The sequence below is a fragment of the Scardinius erythrophthalmus genome (assembly GCF_964197995.2).
Source record: "Scardinius erythrophthalmus genome assembly, chromosome: 20".
In the NCBI taxonomy this organism is placed as follows: Eukaryota; Metazoa; Chordata; class Actinopteri; order Cypriniformes; family Leuciscidae; genus Scardinius; species Scardinius erythrophthalmus.
Window position 1 is genome coordinate 18,509,421 of NC_138240.1, and position 22,230 is coordinate 18,531,650.

Here is a 22,230-nt window from a genome sequence, read left to right on the forward strand (position 1 = left end):
CAGAGCGAGATCTACAGGGTGGGCCATTTATATGGATACACCGTAATAACATGGGAATGGTTGGTGATATTAAAGTCCTGTTTGTGGCACATTAGTATATGTGAGGGGGCAAACTCCTCAAGATGGGTGGTGACCATGGTGGCCATTTAGAAGTCGGCCATCTTGGATACAACTTTTGTTTTTTTTCCAATAGGAAGAGGGCCATGTGACACATCAAACTTATTGGTAATGTCACAAGAAAAACAATGGTGTGCTTGGTTTCAACGTAACTTTATTCGTTCATGAGTTATTTACAAGTTTCTGACCACTTATAAAATGTGTTCAATGTGCTGCCCATTGTGTTGGATTGTCAATGCAACCCTGTTCTCCCACTCTTCACACACTGATAGCAACACCACAGGAGAAATGCCAGCACAGGCATCCAGTATCCGTAGTTTCAGGTGCTGCACATCTCGTATCTTCACACCATACCATAGACAATTGGCTTCAGATGACCCCAAAGATAAAAGTCTAAGGGGGTCAGATCGGGAGACTTTGGGGGCCATTCAGTGTGTGAAGAGTTGTATCCAAGATGGCCGACTTCTAAATGGCCACCATGGTCACCACCCATCTTGAGGAGTTTGCCCCCTCACATATACTAATGTGCCACAAACAGGACTTTAATATCACCAACCATTCCCATGTTATTACGGTGTATCCATATAAATGGCCCACCCTGTAGATTAAAGTTGAAGGGTGACTGTGCTTTTTCCATTGTTGGTGGGCCAAAACTGTGGAATAGTCTTCCAGTTTCTTTCAGATTAGAATTAAAAATATCTCTTTTTGCCCAGGCTTATAACTGTTCCTAGAGTTTAAGGCTCCATCACTTATTTGTGTTTTGATACTCTCCTCCTCCTCATTGCATTGCGGTTTAAATTATTGATATTCATTTTTAAGCATGGTTTTGTACAGCACAGTGTTCAACTACTGTTGTTTTTTATTGTGCTTTTGATTTTGACTTATCATGAGTCAGTTGCTGTGAGAACCAAAACAGAAATGTTCAGAAATCATTTACTGGATATGTCGGAGTGAATGTACGCTGTCAGCTCCATATTCTGCTTTATTAAACAAAAAGGTTCAGCTGCCATGTTAGTTTTATGAGACATCAGTCAACAATATCCTTGTATGCATAGATGGATACACATCCAGACAGCCAATCTTATTAATTTGAATGAATTCGAGGTACAAATTAAACTTTTTATTGGCCATAAATATACTGTTAATATAAGCATGCAATCTTTTTCTTAAAATGTTTTGCTTATCAGAGTTATTTAGCTAGTTTTTGCATATTTCTGATTCAAATAAGGGTGTAACAGTCCTAGTCCACATATGGTGAACTTCTTTTCTCCCAAAAGATTATCTCACAGTTTTCTAAAATAGCCATTTTTCTGTGCAATCAAGCGGTCAGTGAACAGACTGTGGGCGGCCCCTGGGTGAGTGAGCTTGAGACTAATAGTTTAGGACTTTGATGCCAGGCCTATTAAACAATGGAAGTGATCTAGCAAAGGGGGGGAGGGAGGGAGAGGGGTGGGGAGAGTTTGCTTGAATCTCAGTAACCATTTTGCCTACAAAGCCACTTTATAAACACATCACACTTTAAAGGTGCAGTATGTAATATTAGGGTGACAGTGGCTCACAGTGGGTAGCACTGTCGCCTCACAAGAAGGTGTTCTGTGTAAAGTTTGTTTGTTCTCCCTGTGTCTGCGTGGGTGTTCTCAGGGTGCTCGTGTTTCCCCCACAATCCGAAAACATGCAGTATAGGTGAATTGGATATGCTTAATGTCCATATGTTGGAATGCATGTGTGTGCGTGAGTCCCAAGCCATGGGGAGGTTTGGGGAAAAACCTGGCAACCTACCCCGGAAAAATCACTTACAAGTAAATTCATGGACAGTTTCTCATGTAAAGCAAAAGACTGACCATAGAATCACCAAGAGTCAGATGCAACTGAAATGGTTAATGAAAGAATGTATGTAATATTGCCAGCTAGCAGTTGAAATTGGTACTGCAGTCCAAATTCAAAATATTGGGGAGTGTCATTTCCCACCCCCTCCTCATCTGATGTGGGTTGCCAGATTGAGGATACGCAAAAGGAACAAGCGCAATTGGCAATTGAACGCGCCTTACACACTGTAAGTTGTTGATTTATCTGCGTTTAAATATGCTTCTGGTCACAGAAATTTTTAGATGGATCTCTGACCCAGTTTGTTTGCTGGCATACATGGCAGCAATTGCACAGTGTTTTCTACCAACTTGTAACCCCGGGTGTCGAAATACTATTGGATAAATTGGCTGTGTACAGAATCACACAGACAAAAACAGATATTATGACACGGAACGCACATTTTAAAGTAGAATAAGTTTTTCAGAGAAACAAGTATGTGAACTTGGCATGTTTTCTAAACATCTAAACATATACAGTATGGTATTTTTATGCATTGGTACAGTAAAAAAAAAATGACATACAGCACCTGTGAGTCTCCCCCCCCCCCCCACATAACTAGCACCACTTAAGACTTCCGCTTTAAAATCACGTAGTAACCAGACTTGCAAGAAACTTGGCAAATACGGAGGATGATATTGAGAGACGTAAATAATAACAGTAATTCAAGAAATACCACATTTAATTGGACCTGATTCATACATCTTGCCACCAGGGAGTGTTTCTGGTTATTACATCAGCACGAAAGTGTGGGCTTTCAAATGGTGGGAAAAGGGAGATCGTTGGAAGCTGCCAGGCCAAAACTATTTATACTATTTACTCAAGTGCGTTTAGTTTTGTTTTTGTGCTTTATTTCATTATTAGAGCTATTTTTAATAATACACCAAAAAGCTCAGCTCTGACTGTCCCTGATTGGCGTTAGGGTCATGCAGTCAGAAAATGTCCACCATTAGGATTTATACAAGCAAGCTAACAAAGTGAGGTTTTCAGACTGTACTGAACTTTATTGAAGCTGCATCAATGAAAAAATAGGGCTCATATGTGAAAATAAAACTACAGAGCGAAATGTGCTACAATGTAACATATGCATGTCATTACAGATGTGAGATACAATATCAGGTGTGTTAGTGGTGGATAAATAAGGCTTAAAGCATAAGGCTTTTATTCAGACTCAAAAATCATTTCACAGTGACAGTCGTTCTTCTGTATGACTGTGCCTCTTAATATCCCATTTTCAACCAAAAACATTTCCATAAATGTATAAGCACGTATTGCGTGTCCTTAAAAAAGAAAGAAAGCTTGCTACGGCAGTAAGAATATTCACTCATACATTTGCACTGTACTTGTGATTTAAATAGACATTTGTTTCATTAAACTGATGTATTTGGTTCTTCTGATCTCCTGTGAACCTCATATGAGAGGTGCAGTGTTGGAGCATTAGCAGCAATAGTAATGGGAAGTTTAACATTTACATCCATTCACTTACCATTATGTGTATCTGATATGAAAAATGTTAATGACTTTTCAGTAGTTCCTGATATACTGATCTAGGAGTAAATGTGATTGGGAAAAGCCACCCAAGGAAAAAAAAAAGTAATGTTGTCATGCAGTGTATTTTACATAAATACAAAAATTACAACTTTTTATATGAAGACTGTGTAAACACTGCTTGGGCCCTTTAAATGGTGCTTTCAAACTCTTTTCCCATTACAAAAACTTAATTCACAATATTTAATTCATTCTTTTTTAAAGTGTCTCTTTTTCAGTCTAAGTAGATTTCTGCCCCGTCTCAAACTTTGAAAAAGGTGTGTTTGAGGAAGCAAAACAAAGTGTGTGTTTAAAAAATATGGAAGCTATTTTCTCTGGGTATCATTAAAAGGTTGGCATCTCTGGTCTCAGGACTGGTTTTAACAGTCTGTTGTCGTCTTATCCTTACATGCCCTTGATAAACTCTTGCAGCTGTCGCACAATCTCCGTATCCACCGTCTCCATAAGAGCCTGGAAGCTCTGGTCTCCCATCAACATCTGCTGAGCCTTCAGCTTCTCATAGACAAACTGCTGAAGAGAGACACTGTGCACAGGGTCCTCAAGAGCCAGCTATAAAGGAAAAAAAAAAAACATAGTATGAGGATAGCAAATGAACTCTGGTGCCCCATTACTTTTATTTATTTTCTTAAAGAGGCCACATTATGCCCTTTTACAAAGTCTTGATTTTGTTTTTGGGGTCTACTGGAATAGGTTTTCATACTTGAATGTTAGAAAACACTTTTTTCACATATTTTGCATTATTGCAGCACCTTTTTTCACAGTCTGTCAGTAACGCTCGGTTTAGTTCCAGTCTCTCTGAAGCCCCTTTTTCTGAAAAGCGCAATGTGCTCTGATTGGTCGGCTGGACCAGTATGTTGCGATTGGTCAACCGATTCAATGAAATGATAAAAAATTGTCACGGCCCTTACCATAATCACAAATTTCAAGTTACTACAATTTTTTTGCGTATGCCTTGGGCGGGAATTATTAAAAAAAGGGAACAGTGTGACGTGTACGTTCCTGGAAGAAAACTTGAGACGGCAATCAAGGTGTTTCAGAAACATTGCTTACATGTATTTCTTACTTTTTAATTTAAGCTAAATGATTCAACCCTGTAAATTATCATAATTTTTTATAACATTTTCCTTTTAATGTATGAGAAATAAGTTTATCAGTAGCTATAAAACAATAGTTTGTCCCAAATCTATGCTGTGCGACAGCTTAATTTAGAAAATTATATGAAATATAAATTAATACAAATAAATAAATAAAAACACCAATCAGGGTTTTAATGTATTTAGATACGTCCCAATTTTGGTAACGCAGGGTTAAAATCACTAACATCCTAAAATAAACACAAAAATCATGCATTATGTTTTATTTAATAAAAAATATTTAGTTTTAGACCTCATTTTAAACTTGGAACAACAAGCACTAGCTCACTCTTCATAAAGTCAAACAGAATGTGTGTTATGGGATGCCAGTGTAATATATATATTCTAGAGAACTAGGCTTTCAGAATAAGCCCATTGCAGAGTTAGTTTATAAGTGTGAATGAATTACTTCAATATAAGGATATGGAACTGCAGTGAAATAAAACACTTAAAGCTGTCACAAAGAGGGGATCATACAAAGATAAAAATATATGAAATACAATACACAGCATTAGAATGATGGATCATATAATAAAACGTCTAAAACTTTGAAAAAACAAAGTAAAATGACAACAACAAAAACAAATGCTAAAAAAACAAATGAAAACCTGAAACAAAAGTCTTTTTAAGGTCAAGGTGTTTTGAGTGTTTAAGAACTGCTTTGATAAGAGAAAAATAAAAATTAATAGTGATGATAGGGCCCTCGCACCTTTAGGAAAACAAAGCATGGTGGACAATATTTAAATAGGTAAATATAGGAGGACTACGTCAAAGTAATTTGTATTTGCCACTCTTCCTGCTGCCAGCTGGTTAGCACTATGACTGTAACTAAATTTTGGCATGTAAATGTCTTCAGGCCAGGTTTCTTATCAAGCATGTGAAGTTTGGGGCAGATTAGACATTGTATGCTTGAGTTACAACAACTTCCTGATTCATGGCGATAATAGCATGCTTTAGCACTCAGCTAAGTGTTTCTAGCATGCTTTAGCATGTTTCTAGCATGTTTAGCACTCAATGGCATATTTTAGTATGTTGCTGGTAGTGTATCACAGTTTTAAACATGTCACTTCCTGTTGCCAGGTGGCGGTATTACTTTAGCCGAATATTGGCGTGTAGATGTGTTCAGGGCAGGCTGGGGAGCGCTAGCCAGATGCTCAGAGTGAGTGTGTGGAGGCATCCGTACGTCCGGGACACAGCCACTGCTGCTCGCTGGCAATGAAAGAGGGGCCTGAGGATGACAAGGCATAGCATCGTCGACCACCAAGCACGCGCCCTCTTGCGACCCAGAGGTTTCAGAAACTGCTCTTTTGTTGAAATTGTGGGTACCACTGGCCCGGAACAGAAACAAAAAGAAACAAAAGGAAACAAAAGATTCTCCGCCCGATCCACCTCTGGGTCACCTGTCTCAGGGTCGTTTGCATCTTCGTTTGCCTCCCGGTTTGGCAGTGGCTTGGACGGGCGGGGTCGACTTCCTGCGGCTTGCTCCACGCTGAGACCTAGGTGGTTGCTGCTGCTGAGGTTTTCCCCCACCAAGAGGAAGCGGACGCTGGATGCAGCTGCATCGCAACAGCACGCTCCACCGTCAGGAGATCCACATACCCCCTTGGCTGCTCCGCCGTTGAGGGTGGTGAGGAAGGAGGAGCCAATAGGCCATGGTCTGGCACTATACGGTGCCGACCACGACCTAGTAAGCTCCTCATGCACCTCCGGGAAGAAAGGCACCGGGGCAGCACGCTGAGAACCAGCAGGGCCCGCCCAGAGAAACCAATCAACCAACCGAGAAGGTTCGGGATGTGGTGGAGGGTTCCACTCAACCCCGACCTTCTCGTGGATCAGACTCGGGCAACACTACACTCCCGAAGGGAGACAAATCCTCATCTCCAGAGGACTGAAGCTCCCCCTCCGATGCTGCGACTGACATCTGATCGTCAAGAAGAGCCCCAAAAGACACGACTGGTCGTTCATGAGAAGGGCCAGCATGTTTTTTTGGAAGCTCCTGTGGCGGCCATGTTTGTGAGGTGTGAGGGGCCCACGGAGATTGCCTCGGCGAGGAAGCCCTCAAGTAGGCCTATTCTGTGGTGCAGAATAGACACTAGATTGGGGCATAGGCGAGGGTACTGCACCTGCCTTGAGGTAAGTGAGTCTCGATTTTAATGCGCCATAGTCATATTCCCACAATGGGAACATGAACTATTCACAAAAGCTGCCTCAACGTGCTGAATGCCCGAACACGAGAGGCAACTATTGTGGCCGTCTGCTGGCGCCAGGGAACGACTGCATCCAGAAACGCACAAGGCGGAATGACATCCTGAAAAGGACGCAGTGCCACGCCTGTGTTGCTCTTTTGTGAAGAAAAAAGAAAATTCTTTCCACTAACTCACCCAGGGAATGGCCGCTGTGTACTGTGTACACCGAGGGAAACGCCCACCGAACCGACACAAGCTCTTAGAAATGCTAAGAGAGAAATGCACAAGCTCAAGTTGTTGAACATAGAAATGTTTGCGGCCACTCGCTGCACGCTCCGTCATACCTACACCATTTAGAGAGTCTTCAACACTCAGAAGCACTCCGTAGATTTCAGAGATGAACAGGAAGCTCGGATTCGAATTGAAAGAAAATGTGTGCGTGTGCCCGCTTCCTGTTTATTCCCGCACTGCGGGGCGCGTGACTGACGCGATTCATGCACGCCAGCGGCCATTGGCTCGTTCTGTAGACACTCAAAGATATTAGGGCTTCCCTGAAGTGATCTCAATTACGATGTCACGTCGATGTTACGTCGAACGTTAGCGACTAAAAGGGAACTGTACAAAAATCAGCTGAAATTAAAGGAAGAAATTAAAAACAGCTGAATTCATGTTGCGTTTAGGACTTCGCCCCAAGAGACTTTTTTATAGGTATTGGGACGTCACATGTATGTACTGAATTTCGTATGCATCTGTGAAATGTAGTGGGAGGGGCAATTCGTTGAAATTTTATAGATGGCGATATCGAGCCATTTTGCCACACCTAATTCTGAACCCATATGAGATGTACATTTTCGCCAGTTCTGACGCATGAGCAAAGTTTCATCATGAGATTGAGCATGTTTAGGCCCTAAAAAATGCGATTCATTTCGAAGTGGAATAATAATAAAGGGAGCAATTCCAAGAGCACTTCTCTTCGAAGTGAACTCTTCGAACTCTTCATACCTAAATGTGTTTAAATTATTAATGTAAGATTTGTGGATATAAAGAAATACAAGTGCAAAACCCTCTCGATGCTGGAACATGATCCTAAGAATTGTTTTCTGTTCTCCCTTTTAATAAGTCAAATCTACTTGATATCTATATCTGTTCAGCACATTTTTTTGTGACAGAGACATTGAGATGTCAGCAGACAATTGTGAAGGAATTTTCTTGGTGTAGAAGAAAAGGCATTGATCCGAGTTTAATCAAATGTGACTTAACTCCTGAAGAAAGAAATGAAAATACAAGACATCGATTCCCTCTCAGTATTTATATGCTAATCACTGCTGTGGCCGACTGTGCTAAAACAAAGGGCTGACGTCCCCATCCTCATTAAGATGAATTCATCATTCCATTGCGTAGACAAAGAAGTGTCACCCTTTCTTTCTGTCATACACAGGAAAACAATACATTATTAGGATTTATTGATAAAATGACTCAAATTAACCATCTATGGGAATATTTTAAAATACTTATATATTTTTAGGTGTATGACCAGTCAAGCTGTCATCAATTTTAAAATTAGATCATGTTTCAGAGGGTGAAGTCTTTAATAATTTGTTACATTTTTAATGATGTAACGTAATCACTGCACTCATACAGTGGCAAACTGTAATGCCCTTGAATACCACAATGTAAGATATAAATAATGCTCTGCAAATGAAGAGGGAGGGACATGGAGAGAGTGATAGAATGAGAGAGAGAGAGAGAGAGAGAGAGAGAGAGAGAGAGAGAGAGAGAGATTAAAATTAACATCGCTGCATATATATTAATTTGATGTTTTAAGCTCTATTATGCATCAAATGACCGGAAAAATCTAAGTAAATGTAACATTTAGGGAAGTCTATTTAGGATGGTGTAATTTCAACCCTCTCTTTGACACATGCTGATTGATGTATTGGCACTTGATGCTTTCAGTAAACCTCAACAGCAATGTTATAGTTGTAAATATTGCATAAACATCGCATAAGTATATTTATTTAAAAAACATTAAGATGTGTCATGGAGCGTACATCTGTCAATGTGATGAGCATTAACAATGCCAGCTGTGATCTTTGGTGATTATAATTCACACTAAATTAACTCTGGCAGCTAAATTTTATGAAAAATAAAAGAGGAACAAAAAGTCATTTTCTGCAGTACTTTTGGATTTAATGATTTCAAATGCCACCATCTGCAAATTGATATATCCTCCAAAAAGGTTAAATATGACAAATGTCTAACACACAGTCTCTCTCTCCACATAATATTGGTGTAAAACACAAGACTCAACATTTACCCTCGCTGAGACATTTGCACAGAAAGCTTAGCCCCAGTGCTTACATCTTCCCCTGAGATGTTTGATCACTGATTCATCTGATTCCCAACCACCAGATCAGAAGCGTCATTCTCATTTGTGCCCCCAATAATTTTGTAGGATTCTTTTTTCACGATTCTGACCAATTGCAGGATGTGGAAGCAAAGAACCTTGTGTCTGTGAAATTCGCAGCTCAACGTTTGATTAAAAGGGTAAAAGTGATGGTTATTTTTCCCACACTTGTAGTCACGGCTTGATTAACAGTTTAATAGTTGAGCCCAAGCATCCCTTGCCAAATCGAAAATGTCACTTTAGAACTAGCAAAAAAATGTGCTGCTTCAGTTAATAGTATTACTGAGTAGAGTATTATGAAAGAGAGTGTGTGATTACCTGTGTCTGGTATAGCTTTCTTTCTCTAGGTCAAGTAATAATTTTGTAAAAATAACAACAAAATTTGCCATGTCAGTGTGCACTGATAATATAATGTACTAACAATATTTTTGTAGTAGCATCCTTTCAATGGTTAAGGGGATTTCACATGACAGGCGTCAGCCCTGGTCAATGCATTGATCTCTATGAAGTGAAGCATCAGATTCAGCGTAACCCCGCGCCACGTCGCTTTTCAGTTTAGCCTCGCTCAAGATGGTGTGAAAAGTTCAAATAACCCCCTTGTTTAAAACCTTGTTTCATTCAATCAGCATTATTTAATTGACTGATGTAACCTGCATTGAAGTCACTGAAAGGTCCCCACCACTAACTTCAAGTGTCTTGGAGACGTTGCCACAGTTTTTCTGGATTTAGTCTAAGTTTTTTCTGTTTCTTTGTGCAATCCCAGACAGACTCGATGATGATGAGACCAGATCTGTGTCGATATAATTGTAATAATCTCAATGGATTATTACAATTAATGGCAAAAGGAATGTTTGGAAATGTTTATATGTATATATACTGTATATATATTAATTTTGTACAAATAAAAATATGGTGTCTAAGAAAACAATGAGATAATATTTCCCCATATTACTGTGTGAGCTCTTGACATTTAGTCCAGAGGGATTTAGCCTTAATAGCAGCTTATTTTTCTTCCCAAGTGAATTTACAAGTCACAATGGATTGATTTCACAGAGAACTGCTTTGACACTGCTGGCAATACACACAGTAATATACACTAAACAAACTATAACCCAATTACACCAGATGACATTTTAACATTTCACGATGCAACATGCTGAATGAATCATAGTGTTTTAAAGCCAAGGCTCTTCTGAGGAGTTTAAAGGTACACTGAGGACTGAAAGTAGCATCTTATAGTATTATTATTATTATATTACTAATATTATATTACCACTTATATAAATAATATAATACCATTCAGAAATTTGGGGTCTGTAAGAATTTTTTTATGTTTTTGAAAGAAGTCTCTTATGCTCACACCAAGACTGCATTTATAACAGAAATATTGCACTGATCTATATGCTCATGACCAGTGTTGGTTAAGTTACTTTAAAAAAGTAATTAGTTTTAGTTACTAGTTACTTCTCACAAAAAGTAACTGCGTTAGTAACTGAATTACATCATTACAAAAGTAACTAATTACCAGGGAAAGTAACTACTGCGTTACTTAAAAAAAATATATAATTTTTATTAAATATAAGAAATTTCTTGGATACCCCCAATATGAAATGTTAAATTAATGAAATGGAGACTAAATAGAACATCTTATTATTATAAAACATTGTACACTAATCTACACTAGTTTAATGTTGCTGCGGGACAATGTGAGAGACACCTCTTAACTTAAATATTAAAATATTATCATTACTATAGTGGAACAACAAAACACAGTGGTTTTAGATGGTTTTAAAACTTTTTATATTTATTGCACAGACCACAACTGGCCAACAAATAAGTCTAAAAATAAATTATGCTTCTTAAGAAATGTACCAAAAATAAATAAATAGAAATAAAAAATATACATACACATACACTAGTGCATATAATTAAAATTACATAACTCACACACCTTTACCACTGGTAGACATACTGTATAGCCTACTTGAAGTATTTTCTTCCTCACAATAGTAAGTTTAACAAAAAGTGCTCTCAATATAATACTGAACAATGTACCAACATAAATAATTATAATAAAATATAATCTTTTGGGGGTTTATTTTTATAACCTACAGAGAACGTCATCATCAGAGGTTATTTTAGCCAAATTCTAGTCGCTCAAACAAAGATGTTTTCTTTGAACGTTCCCTGCAGGTTATTTTGGAGTTTTATGTTATATAAACTAATTAAAACATTGCATATGATACCAATATGCTACAGAGATTATTCTAATGCTGAAATGTGTCATTTATTTATAAATATAATATTTATGCTCAGACACATTTAGTCTCTCTCGCGCACTGTTGAGCGCGCTCGCGGCGTTAGCCTCCCTTTTGTCCAGTCCAGCGCCTCATAAACACACACACACCAGAGAAAAAACTTTGCAGCTCCTATGGCTGAGAGACAGCCTACTCGGATGAAAACCGCTTCAGTGAGCTCAATTATAGTAACGGCGCATTTTATTGACGGTAACGACGTTGTAACTGAGGAAACAGTTTGATTATTTAGTTTGATTACTCGTCACTGAAAAATATAACGCCGTTAGTAACGGCGTTTATTTATAACGCCGTTATTCCCATCACTGCTCATGACTCCATAAAAAGTGAAGCCACCATGCTGCCATATTGGTATTCCCTAGTATACCCTCACATTCTTTTGAATTAATAGGAAATCATCTGATTTTAATGAGAAAACATTACCTAACGAGTCAGTGTTTTTATAAGTCTCCCTCTACATCCTTACAAGGCAAACGTTCTAGACATATAAAAAAGGTATTTGTTCAAATCGGGGATTTTCACTGCTTATTAAAAGCTATGTTCATCTTCATTACAGTAGCGAATATCAGATCAGATGACGGGTGAAACACCTCAGCATTTGTATTTCAAATGTCAAAATTATTCTTCTGATATCTGAATAAAGATTTATGCTTTAAAAGGTATGCGCATTCAACTTAATTCATTATGTACAGTTATTCACTATGGTTATGCAAATATGCCGTGTGTGGGGTAAAACGTCCACCTTGCAACCTCATACATCTATACGATTTTTAAACAAAACAAACCAAACCACTTTTATAAATAATTTTTACACAAAATCTGTTGCTCCATAAATGTTCAATACAAACATACTGTATATTTTTTTTCTGCAATCATTTAGTACGAGAGTAGTGAAAAGCACATTTTTGTTAGGGTGTTTCTTTAGCCCCGTTGTACCCTGTTTATTAGAAAAAAAGAAGAAAAACTATATTGCTGGTAATGTAAAAATAGCTAAAATACTAACCCATGACCAGGGGAAAGGTGCATCATGCGGTGCCTTTTAAGGAACGGCCTCATAGTTACAGTATCAAAGTTGAAACATAGGAATCAATAGACAAATGGTGCTGCTTGTGACCTTGGTAGTCAAACAAAATTGTACATAGACTAAATCAGATCTCTCCAGTGATCCGATGTAACCTTGATGCTTTCCTTGGAGCACAATCAATACGTCTATCAATTGCAACTGGACAGCTTCAAAAAATAAAAAAATAAAATGCGGTTTTAAATTCCACCACTCACTCCAAGCAGCATTCATGAGCAAACATGCAGATCGGATGACAATATGAAGCAGCATTGTCAGCTCTCACACAGGAAAGACCCTGAATTTCAAAGGGTGTTAATATCTCTAAGAAAAATTTGTTAGTTTATGGAGTGAAATCTGTCCTCAAAGTCATCAAAATGGTTTCTTATTGTAGGACATGGATCATTCTGCTTAATCGAAACCTCCAAGACCATAAATTGTTGAGACCTAAGTGGCAGTTAGACACAGGAAGCGCTAGGACCTTGAACAATTGAAGGATTTTGTTGAAAAACAAGGATGGGTTTAAGGAAAAAGGCAATCCAAAAAGGAACTTTGAAGTATTATTCTGAGCCAAGCCAGTACTATAAAGCAGAGAGGCCTCTGGAAGAAATCCTGCTCGAGCCACCATGAACTTTTAAAAGATTTTCCTGAATAATGTCAAAAACTTTGAAGACAAGATGTGTAAATGCCAATATTCAGTCTCAACTTTACTTAAAAGTAAAGGCAGTCATCTATATTTAAGCTTGACTGGACCCTTGATCTCCTTTTCCAGTGTCTTCGGGAATCCCCCACATAGACTTTAAAGTTAAAAAAAATAAAGATTTACTTAGTAACACTGTATAATAACTTTCATTAAGAACATTACAACACTAGAATATGTTAAACAGACATTAGTCAGGAAGTTAGAAAATTGATAATAGCTAGAAGTTCATGTACTGTGAGCACCCCGGTACTTGCAACACTTTGCTTAGATTGTATTTAACAACTAACTTCTATTAACTAAATCAAATTAATATTTGGTGTGTCCACCCTTAGCGTTTAAACCAGCTTTTCTCCAGGTAGGTTTCTTCAAGCATCATCTGTCATCTATATAAGAGTTATCAGATTAAAACAGTCATGATTTTTTTTTCAGTTTCTTTCTAACGTAAGAAAAATATTGTGCCATATTCATGAAAGACTATGCATTTCTGTGCAAATCTTTCATAAATACCTTGTTGTGTAAATCTTCCCAGTGATTTGATTGCAAACATTTAAGCAAGAATAGTTTTACGTATATACACAGGAAATTATTCAGCTCATTTTTCATAAATTAAGCCCAATGTGACACCTTTTCACAAGAATACAAAAAAGACATTATTTTCTCATTAATGCCTGTAAAACAAATGATTAATTATAGTAGTAGCAATAGTAGTAAGAGTGTTAATAGGAAAATATTTTTGGTTTGGTGTCCATGAAAGGGAACTGATGAGGCTGTGGGGGTGTAGAAGATAAAGAAGATTTTGAAACGTAATAAGCAACAATTTCAGTCTCAGGGAAAACAACAAAAACAAAATCATTTATGTACATTTGTAAAAGAAAAGCCATTAGAGAAAATCATATTATGGGCACTATCTCATATAGCCATAAAGTGTCTACTCCACAAAAGAAAAGACATCTCAGCTATCAGAAAAAAGACTGCAGAACCATTTGGTGTCCAACACAATCTCAAAATCTCAGTCTCTAATTCGCTACAAATCAATGTTCATTCAAATGGTCCTGAGATCTCATGCATTAAAATCTCTGCTGCAGATTTTGCACAAGCAAGTTTCTAGATTTATTAGAAACCCCCCCCAATACCATTTGTACATGTGCAAACTTTCATGCCCTTTCTGTCTCCTCTGAAAAATAACCAAAATGGAGATTACAACACCTTTTTATTATGCATAACTTCGTCTGCATGTCATTTCCTAGTGCAATTTAGAAGGCATTTCCCAAGAGCATGACTTTTAGGAGTCGAAATTATGATAAGCCAAATAAATTGGCCATACAAATATTTTTATAGCTTTTTTATTATGCTATATTATATAATATTATATTATATAACTATGTTAATATTTATGTATTGATATTTTACTCAATTATATTATTTAAATAAATTAATATTTATTAATAAAGATTATATTCATATTTAGGATGGACTCAATATTAACTACTCATCTTCACAATTTAGTCATGATCTTAATTTTTTCATTGTCTTATTAACAAGAAATACTTTAGTAATTTATTAAAAAAAATATTATCAGTATTGCACAAACAAAACTACATCAGGGCACTCTGCCCTTTGGTTTAAACCTCAAAGCCAATAGTACGGCCACTGACTATAGCTGTACTGACTAGTACTGTAAGGTATTAAAAGCCAATCCATAAATCCATTTTCCAAAAGGAAAGGTCAACCTCACTGTTTATGTAGATCAAAATTTTCAGGGATGATGGGGCAGCTGTAATTTACTTCCCGAGTTGCCAATAAATCTTGCCTTACCTTACAAAGTTGTCTGAAAGGTTAAGCCCACGTTTGCTTACTGTGCACTTCCACCGGCTCTTAAAATAGACTCTAAATGATATTAATGGTGTGCTTTGCATCCACTTTGCTGGGCTGGTAATGAGGGAGTGGATCAAAGAGATGGAGCCATGCTTCATGAATTTCTAATTAGAGTTTTAAGCCTCATCAAGTCACTCAAAGAAGCCATGGACTAAATGTAAGCAGCGCTTTCCCATACAAATTGTGCATTCAGTCATTCAGAATCAACCATCATCCTCTTCTGTGAGCGACATTGTCTTCCTCTGTGTTCTTGACAAGCAATGGCTTTTCTTTAATCTGTTGGGTCACACAGAAGGAAAAGGAGTAGCGGGTGGCCCTACTCGGGCCAGTGACTTTAATATCTCCCGCTGACAGACGTGTCACAGCGCCGGATCATTTAATAATGAAGGGAATTCTCCAAGTGAAAGGCTGCTGTAGTCTTAAAGCCTTTGGAGAGCAAACTGCTTTTCACAATGTTGTATCCATGTTTAACATCGAGTCAAAGACAAACGCTGAATTGCAGCTATGCTGAATTTTCTTATGTCATGAGGCTGTTATACATTTTATCCATTTAAGCTGAACTGACAACAATATTGAGGATGGATCCACAAAACATTCTTATGCATAAAATTCTTCTTAATTTTAATTTAGCAGTCAACCAATCATGAATTCAAATATTATGGCCTAGTCATCATAGGTAAGTCGCAATGACAATGCACTGGGATTAGCTTTTGGATGTCAGGAGATTTTCCGAGGATACTGTATGTCATCAAACGTAAAAGCATTACTATTTAACCCTCTGAGGTCGACAAACGCGCGGGCGCGTTTTGCTGGATTTTCTCCACATTGTAGCACTATAAACTTAAATTACTCCGTCATTTATGGTCATACAGAAAAAAGAAATATAAAAAAAGAATCTGTGATATTTCTCCTTTTGTATGTGTCCACTTACAATCAAATCAAAACATTGTGCTTTTGTAAAATAAAGAAAATAAACAGGGTGTGCGTTCTGCCTCTCCGTCGCGGTGAACTTTTTTTTCTTGAGCACGTCTATAAACTGAAACAAAACTCAGCGAATACTTGTCACACATTTATGAGCCATATACCTTTATAAACATTTAAGTGTGTACTTTTAAATGATCGGATTCAAAACGAAAACAAATATTCTCTGTTTAAGTAATTTGTATAAAACCAACAAGATGTCCAGCTTCTCAAACGCTTGCTCATTACAGTTAATTTGGCCACGCCCACTCGCGCAAAAGATATTCACATGCAAATCTCCACATGGAACGCGGACTCGCTCATTACCTCAACAACAAAACACTTCATTTCACTTTTCGTCGAGTTTGAAAGACGTGCCTGAGCTTACATTGGATTTAGGCTACCTCAGAAGAAGAAGAACGCGATTTGAAGACAAGAAAGATAAGGTAAGAAATTCTTACATATTAGTTTGTTATTGTTGCATAAATGTCACGTTGCAGTTGAACTGTTGCTAGATATATGGGGAATATTATAATTTTTAGACCCGTGTTTACTGTTACTGTGTTTGAGGATATCTGCTCAAACGTAGATATATATATGGTAACCATAATGTTTTATATTTGAGCGCGATCGCGTTTAAATGTTTAATATTTTGCTGCGCGATCGCGTTTGAATGTACTGTATCATATTTTGGATGAAAGCAAAACGCACCAAACGGCTTCATGTTTTTATTATTATCTCATTTCATATCATCATAACGGATGGAAACATTTGATGTAACATGATAATCAATATATTTTTCTCTAGCTTAGTTGTTACTGAAATCTTTTGGAAGATTTATACTGCTATAGGTTATTTATTGTTATTATTATTTTATCCAGCACTGCGCATATACCTTATGCCTACAAGGCACAACAAACCTGGTGTTCATTATATTATATATTGTTGGAAACATTTGTGTGTGTGTGTGTATTCTGTGAATTTTAAAAAGGAATTTTAAAAAGCAGTTTTAACCAGAAAAATCTAATATTTATTTCCAAAATCGTGCAGGCCTTTCTCTTGATATCAGAATGTTCACTTTTTTTTTTCAGGGCCCAGATGCCACTGAGGACTTCAACATTCACATGAGTCTCTGTACGTGAACACGGTAAAGTGAAAATCTTGGAAATGAAAGGTATGTACAATGTTTTTAGGAATGGCACAAAGGTCTCTGTCTTTGAAGTGCTTTTTTGGTATTTGTTGTGTATCTTTGGATTATGTTGTGTTGTAAATAAATCCAAACAATTTAAAAGCCATTCTTTTTTAAATCTCCTCATTTACAGTATGAACGGCCGCTTCTGAGGCATTATGACTAACTTACAGGTTACAGAGTTTAGGAACGCATGAACAGAAACGTTAAAATACTGATTCTGTTTGGAGTGAACTTTCTGATTTTTAAGCCCTGTTCTTAACTGCTATATTTAATATATTTATAACTTTAGAGCAGTTTTAAGAAAAAATTGTAAGAACTGCACTGCACTCACAATGATATGGAAAAGTACATAATCAAATTCATAAATATTACACCATCTGAACATTTTTAAAAATACATACAGTACTGAGTGACAAACTTCTTTGTCACAGAATACATGTGCTTGTTCACATTGAGCTTGAACCTTAAATACTCCTTTATTTTCAAGATCTGAGGTGAATTATAGCTATAATATAACAGTACCTGAGATTATCATTGCCATTGTATGTTCACATTTCACAAATTCACATATCGCGTCATGTCTGGTTGGGACAAAAACTTTGATTATATATAATTTTTATCGTGTGTCGCACCGTTGCATCGCACCTGGTTAGGACTTAGTGTAAGAGGTTTATTGAATTACAACATAACACTAGCTGTAGCTACATAAAATACATATTACTATTACTAGGGATGTGCATGAGTACTCTGAAGATTCTTGAACTCTGAAAACAATTATTGACAATGTAAACAATGATCGATCATGTTTACCCATAACGTAAAGAAGATGCAAGAAAAACAGAGTGCAAAGTAACTCAACAAACACTCAGTCTTGAGACAGGCCCTTTAAAAAAATATTTAAAATTCACTGCCCATTAAAACCCCAATGACGAGTGCTGAAATCCCATCAAGCCAGTTGCGACAAAAATAGTGTGCTTGCTTATGATTATTATGGTAATCTGCAGTCAGCACAAAAAGACTGTTTTTGAGCTGTTTTTTTTTTCAGCTGATCAGCAAGTCTTAGACTGGAACCTAATGTACAGTACAGTACAGTACAATAAAAATATATTTTTTAAGAAATCCACTTAGGAACAGTCTTATAAACGTCTTAGAATTGATTTAGCTTCTGAAGATTTTCGTAAATCCGGTCCCTGCTAAAATCACATGGGAGACTGCAATTCTGGTTCACTAAAATAAAAACTGCAAATTGTCCTGGCGGTTTAACCCTGCATGACAACTGAGAGATGAATGACAAAGTATTAGCAATGTTACCCGTTGTGCAATAAAACTGTATCCCTGTATTAATTAGCTTTAATCCCACTGCTAATCAAATTGTCTGTTTAAGCAGAGTCTAGCTATTAAAGCAATATTGTACACTGTAAAACAAGAGTACATCAAAAACCATCCCCTTTCACTGTAACTGTCCGATTAAAAAAGAGAAACTTCAAGTCTGACATCTTATATGCAACACTCATTTATAAATTATACTACCGAATTGTCAAAAAAAAAAGAAGAAAACAGCAAAAATAAATAAATAACTTACAAAAGATAGATGCTTCTTTCTTCACACATTAGAAATTGATATCACTTCTCCGAAGAGATTCACTGTCAAAATGAACTCAGTATATCATAAAATATAATCTGGATTATATTTCCTTTCCCCACAACTGTGCTTTACAGAGGGAAAAAGCTAATCAGGCCATTTCAAAGGTCTAGATGAAGTTAACATTCAACATTTAACACCGTTATTTGAAATTTCTCAAGACTAAATATACCCCTGAAGCAGGAGATTACGAAAGGTCAAAATTAGCATTTTTGGCACGGCAGCAGCATAACAAAAAACTCTGCTACTACAGAAAAAAGAGATTACAGACTGAAAATAATTACTTAAACTGAAAGAAAAAGTGGCTAGAACTAATTGTTTATCAATTAGGTACGTGATCGTGGGGCAAGCGGTGCCAATTTTAACTTAAATTGTAAAGCTATTAAGCCTAATTATATTTCAGCATGTCTGCTGAAATTAGAAGCATCTATATCACAGGACTTAAAAAAACATCTAAAAAAAAAATAAAAAAAAATAAAAATATGAATAAAAAAATCTATAACACAGGACCTTAGAAATAAGAAACTACATATAAAAATACATCAAATAAAAAAAAAATATATAAATTGATTGTCATGACAAACATTATGCACTTTTAGCTAGATTGAGGTGACAACTTTCTAAAAAAAATATTTAAATGTATTAATTAGTTAAACAAAAATGGTCACAAATAAAAAAATGAATTGCATAAATAAACAAATAAATTATGTCACATGACAAAAATTATTCACTGCTCGCTATATTCACTTTCCCCATTCTCCCCCATAAGCCATTTAGCACAGTGTTCCCCAACTCTGTTCCTGGAGGCACATTTTAAACGTCTCCCTTCTCAACCCTCTATTTCTGTTCTGTGCCCAAAATTAAATAACTGGGAAAACCCAGCTAAAATATATATTTTTTGTGATTCACTGTTTTCTACATAAAATCATCCTACATAATGTAAAGAACATTCTGTGAAAATATAACCTTGATATTTTTAATACTGACTGAATAAGATCAAGTAAAAAAAATTGCTGAACTCACGTTTTTGAGAAATTCCAAGTTTAAGTACAAGTTTATTTTTAAATCTGCAACACATTTTAACCAGAATTATCCTGACTATGTGCCATATACCATATTAAAGCTGAGATTCTCCCATTTTCAGTGATATATGACACATTTACAGGAAAATGTTTATTTATTATGATGTGCATGTCCAAAAAGCGTGAAACATTGAAACGAATGGGGAGGACCATATAAGAGCTTGATTTGAAACCGAAACATCAGACGCAAGTGCTTTACTTCTGAAGGACATACACAACTATATATAATATGCGTTCTTTATTTACCCTAACGATTATAAAAACGATTATATTCACAGCTCTAGTCATCACCGAGACTGCCATGATTGTCGCTCGTGCGGATTGATATTAAGGTCTGTTTGCAATTTATAATTGTAGAAAAGATGTTTCTGAACCGAATGATACAAGAATCAGCAGGTGTTTCTGTGCTGAAAGTAAACCCAGACACAAATGAAATCAATGTTTAGGAAGCCAACTTCTGGTATTTTTTTGCACAAAATAATAAAATGTAGTGTCAATAAAATGATTAATTTCAGTATTTATGATGTTATAAATGAAAATGTCGGTACTGTATCTCAAAGCCCTTGGTATAATCTATAATTTTTTAGAGCAATAAACACAAAACACAATAAACACACAAATGTTTTTGTCATTTTTATGGCTATGACTACTTTGACACTCTTAATCTCATTATTAGATTCTGCGACTTTAGCCGGGGTTTAGACAGCGAGGCGAAAACAGTAGGTGAAAAATCCCTGGATGAGCAATTACTTCCGCCTAGATTCTGAAGTGCGCATTCGATGGACACTTTACTATCCCATGAGGTCACGGGTGAGGATTTATGAATGGCAGTGAAATGGCGCAACTGACGCTGGTAGATCATGTGACTAACAACATGGCATATGCATTTTTAAGATAATGCTTATTTGCCAATTACAGGAAAGCTTCCCATGGGGCAATTTGAGATTAAGAGTCAATCGTGACTCTAGTGGGAACACTCTGCTGAGAGCTGCCTACTGGATACCAGAGACTCTGTCTGTCACCAATGAATTAAACACACCCTCTAAATGTGAGAAACACAAGAAAGAGATCAGCCTTGCATGATGCTTCCAATAAATGAAGCAAAAATGTGTCCGACACCACTTATTAACTTGACTCAAAGCACCACTGACACAATCCTCTCAGTCACTTGAGGAAAGAGAAGTGCTGCTCGATCCTAAGAGGCAGCTCTAGAGGACAAGAGTGCTGTTATGCTAGCGCCGCTAATGCGTGGCCACGGAAAACAGAAGAGAGTATAGAACGCTTGAGAGGGTTCTCAGTATGGTCCAATCAACAAACTGAAGGTTAAGCTGTCTGAGACATGCTGAGAGCTCTTCATTTAGGTGTGGAAAAGGTCAAAGACCTTTAAAATGGTTGCATGGAACTACAGAAAATACAGAACGGTGACAAACAAAACCATCCAAATAAAGTTAAAGCCACAATGAATGTTGATTGGAAACCAACTTATTTGGTTTATGTATTTAAAAGACTAGAACTACAACCCAAAGTTTTTCATTTGGTATTCCACAGAAAACAATCGTAGCATATACGGTTTTGGAATGACACAAGGTAAACAAATGACAAAAGTTTCAAGTAATTTAACCAGGGTCTTACACGAGAACTCTGATACCCACCAAAACAGTCATTAGGTCCATTAAAAAGCAAAATACAGTACCAGTCAAAAGTTTGGAAACATTACTATTTTTAATGTTTTTGAAAGAAGTCTCTTATGCTCATCAAGCCTGCAGTTAAAAAAAAAAACAAAAAAAAAAAACAACTAATATTATTATAATTATAAATATTATTAAAATTTAAAATAATGGTTCTCTTTTTTAATATATTTTAAAATGTAATTTATTTTTCATCAGCAAGTACTCCAGTCTTTGGTGTCTTATGATCATTCAGAAATCATTCTAATATGATGATTTGATACTCAGTTATTATCAATGATGGAAACAGTTGTGCTGTTTAATATATTTTTTTGGAATACTTTTTTCAGGATTCATTGATGAGTAAAACGTTAACAGCATTTATTCATAAAAACAGCATTTATTCAAAATAAAAACATTTCTAACAATATAAATCTTTACCATCACCTTTTATCAATTTAACGCATCCTTGTTGAATTA

General features: G+C 36.5%; 1 protein-coding gene across 1 annotated transcript in view; it reads right to left on the minus strand.

Annotated features, from left to right (window-relative positions):
• Nucleotides 1-2,959: 2,959 nt before the first annotated feature.
• The window catches only part of ipo11 (importin 11), a 172,617-nt gene continuing 153,346 nt past the window's right edge, over nt 2,960-22,230 (minus strand). Inside the window, exon 30 of the mRNA XM_081349379.1 lies at nt 2,960-4,077. Within this exon, the coding sequence (XP_081205505.1) occupies nt 3,913-4,077 (165 nt within the window). The 3' untranslated portion in view covers nt 2,960-3,912. The remainder of the gene's footprint in view (nt 4,078-22,230) is intronic.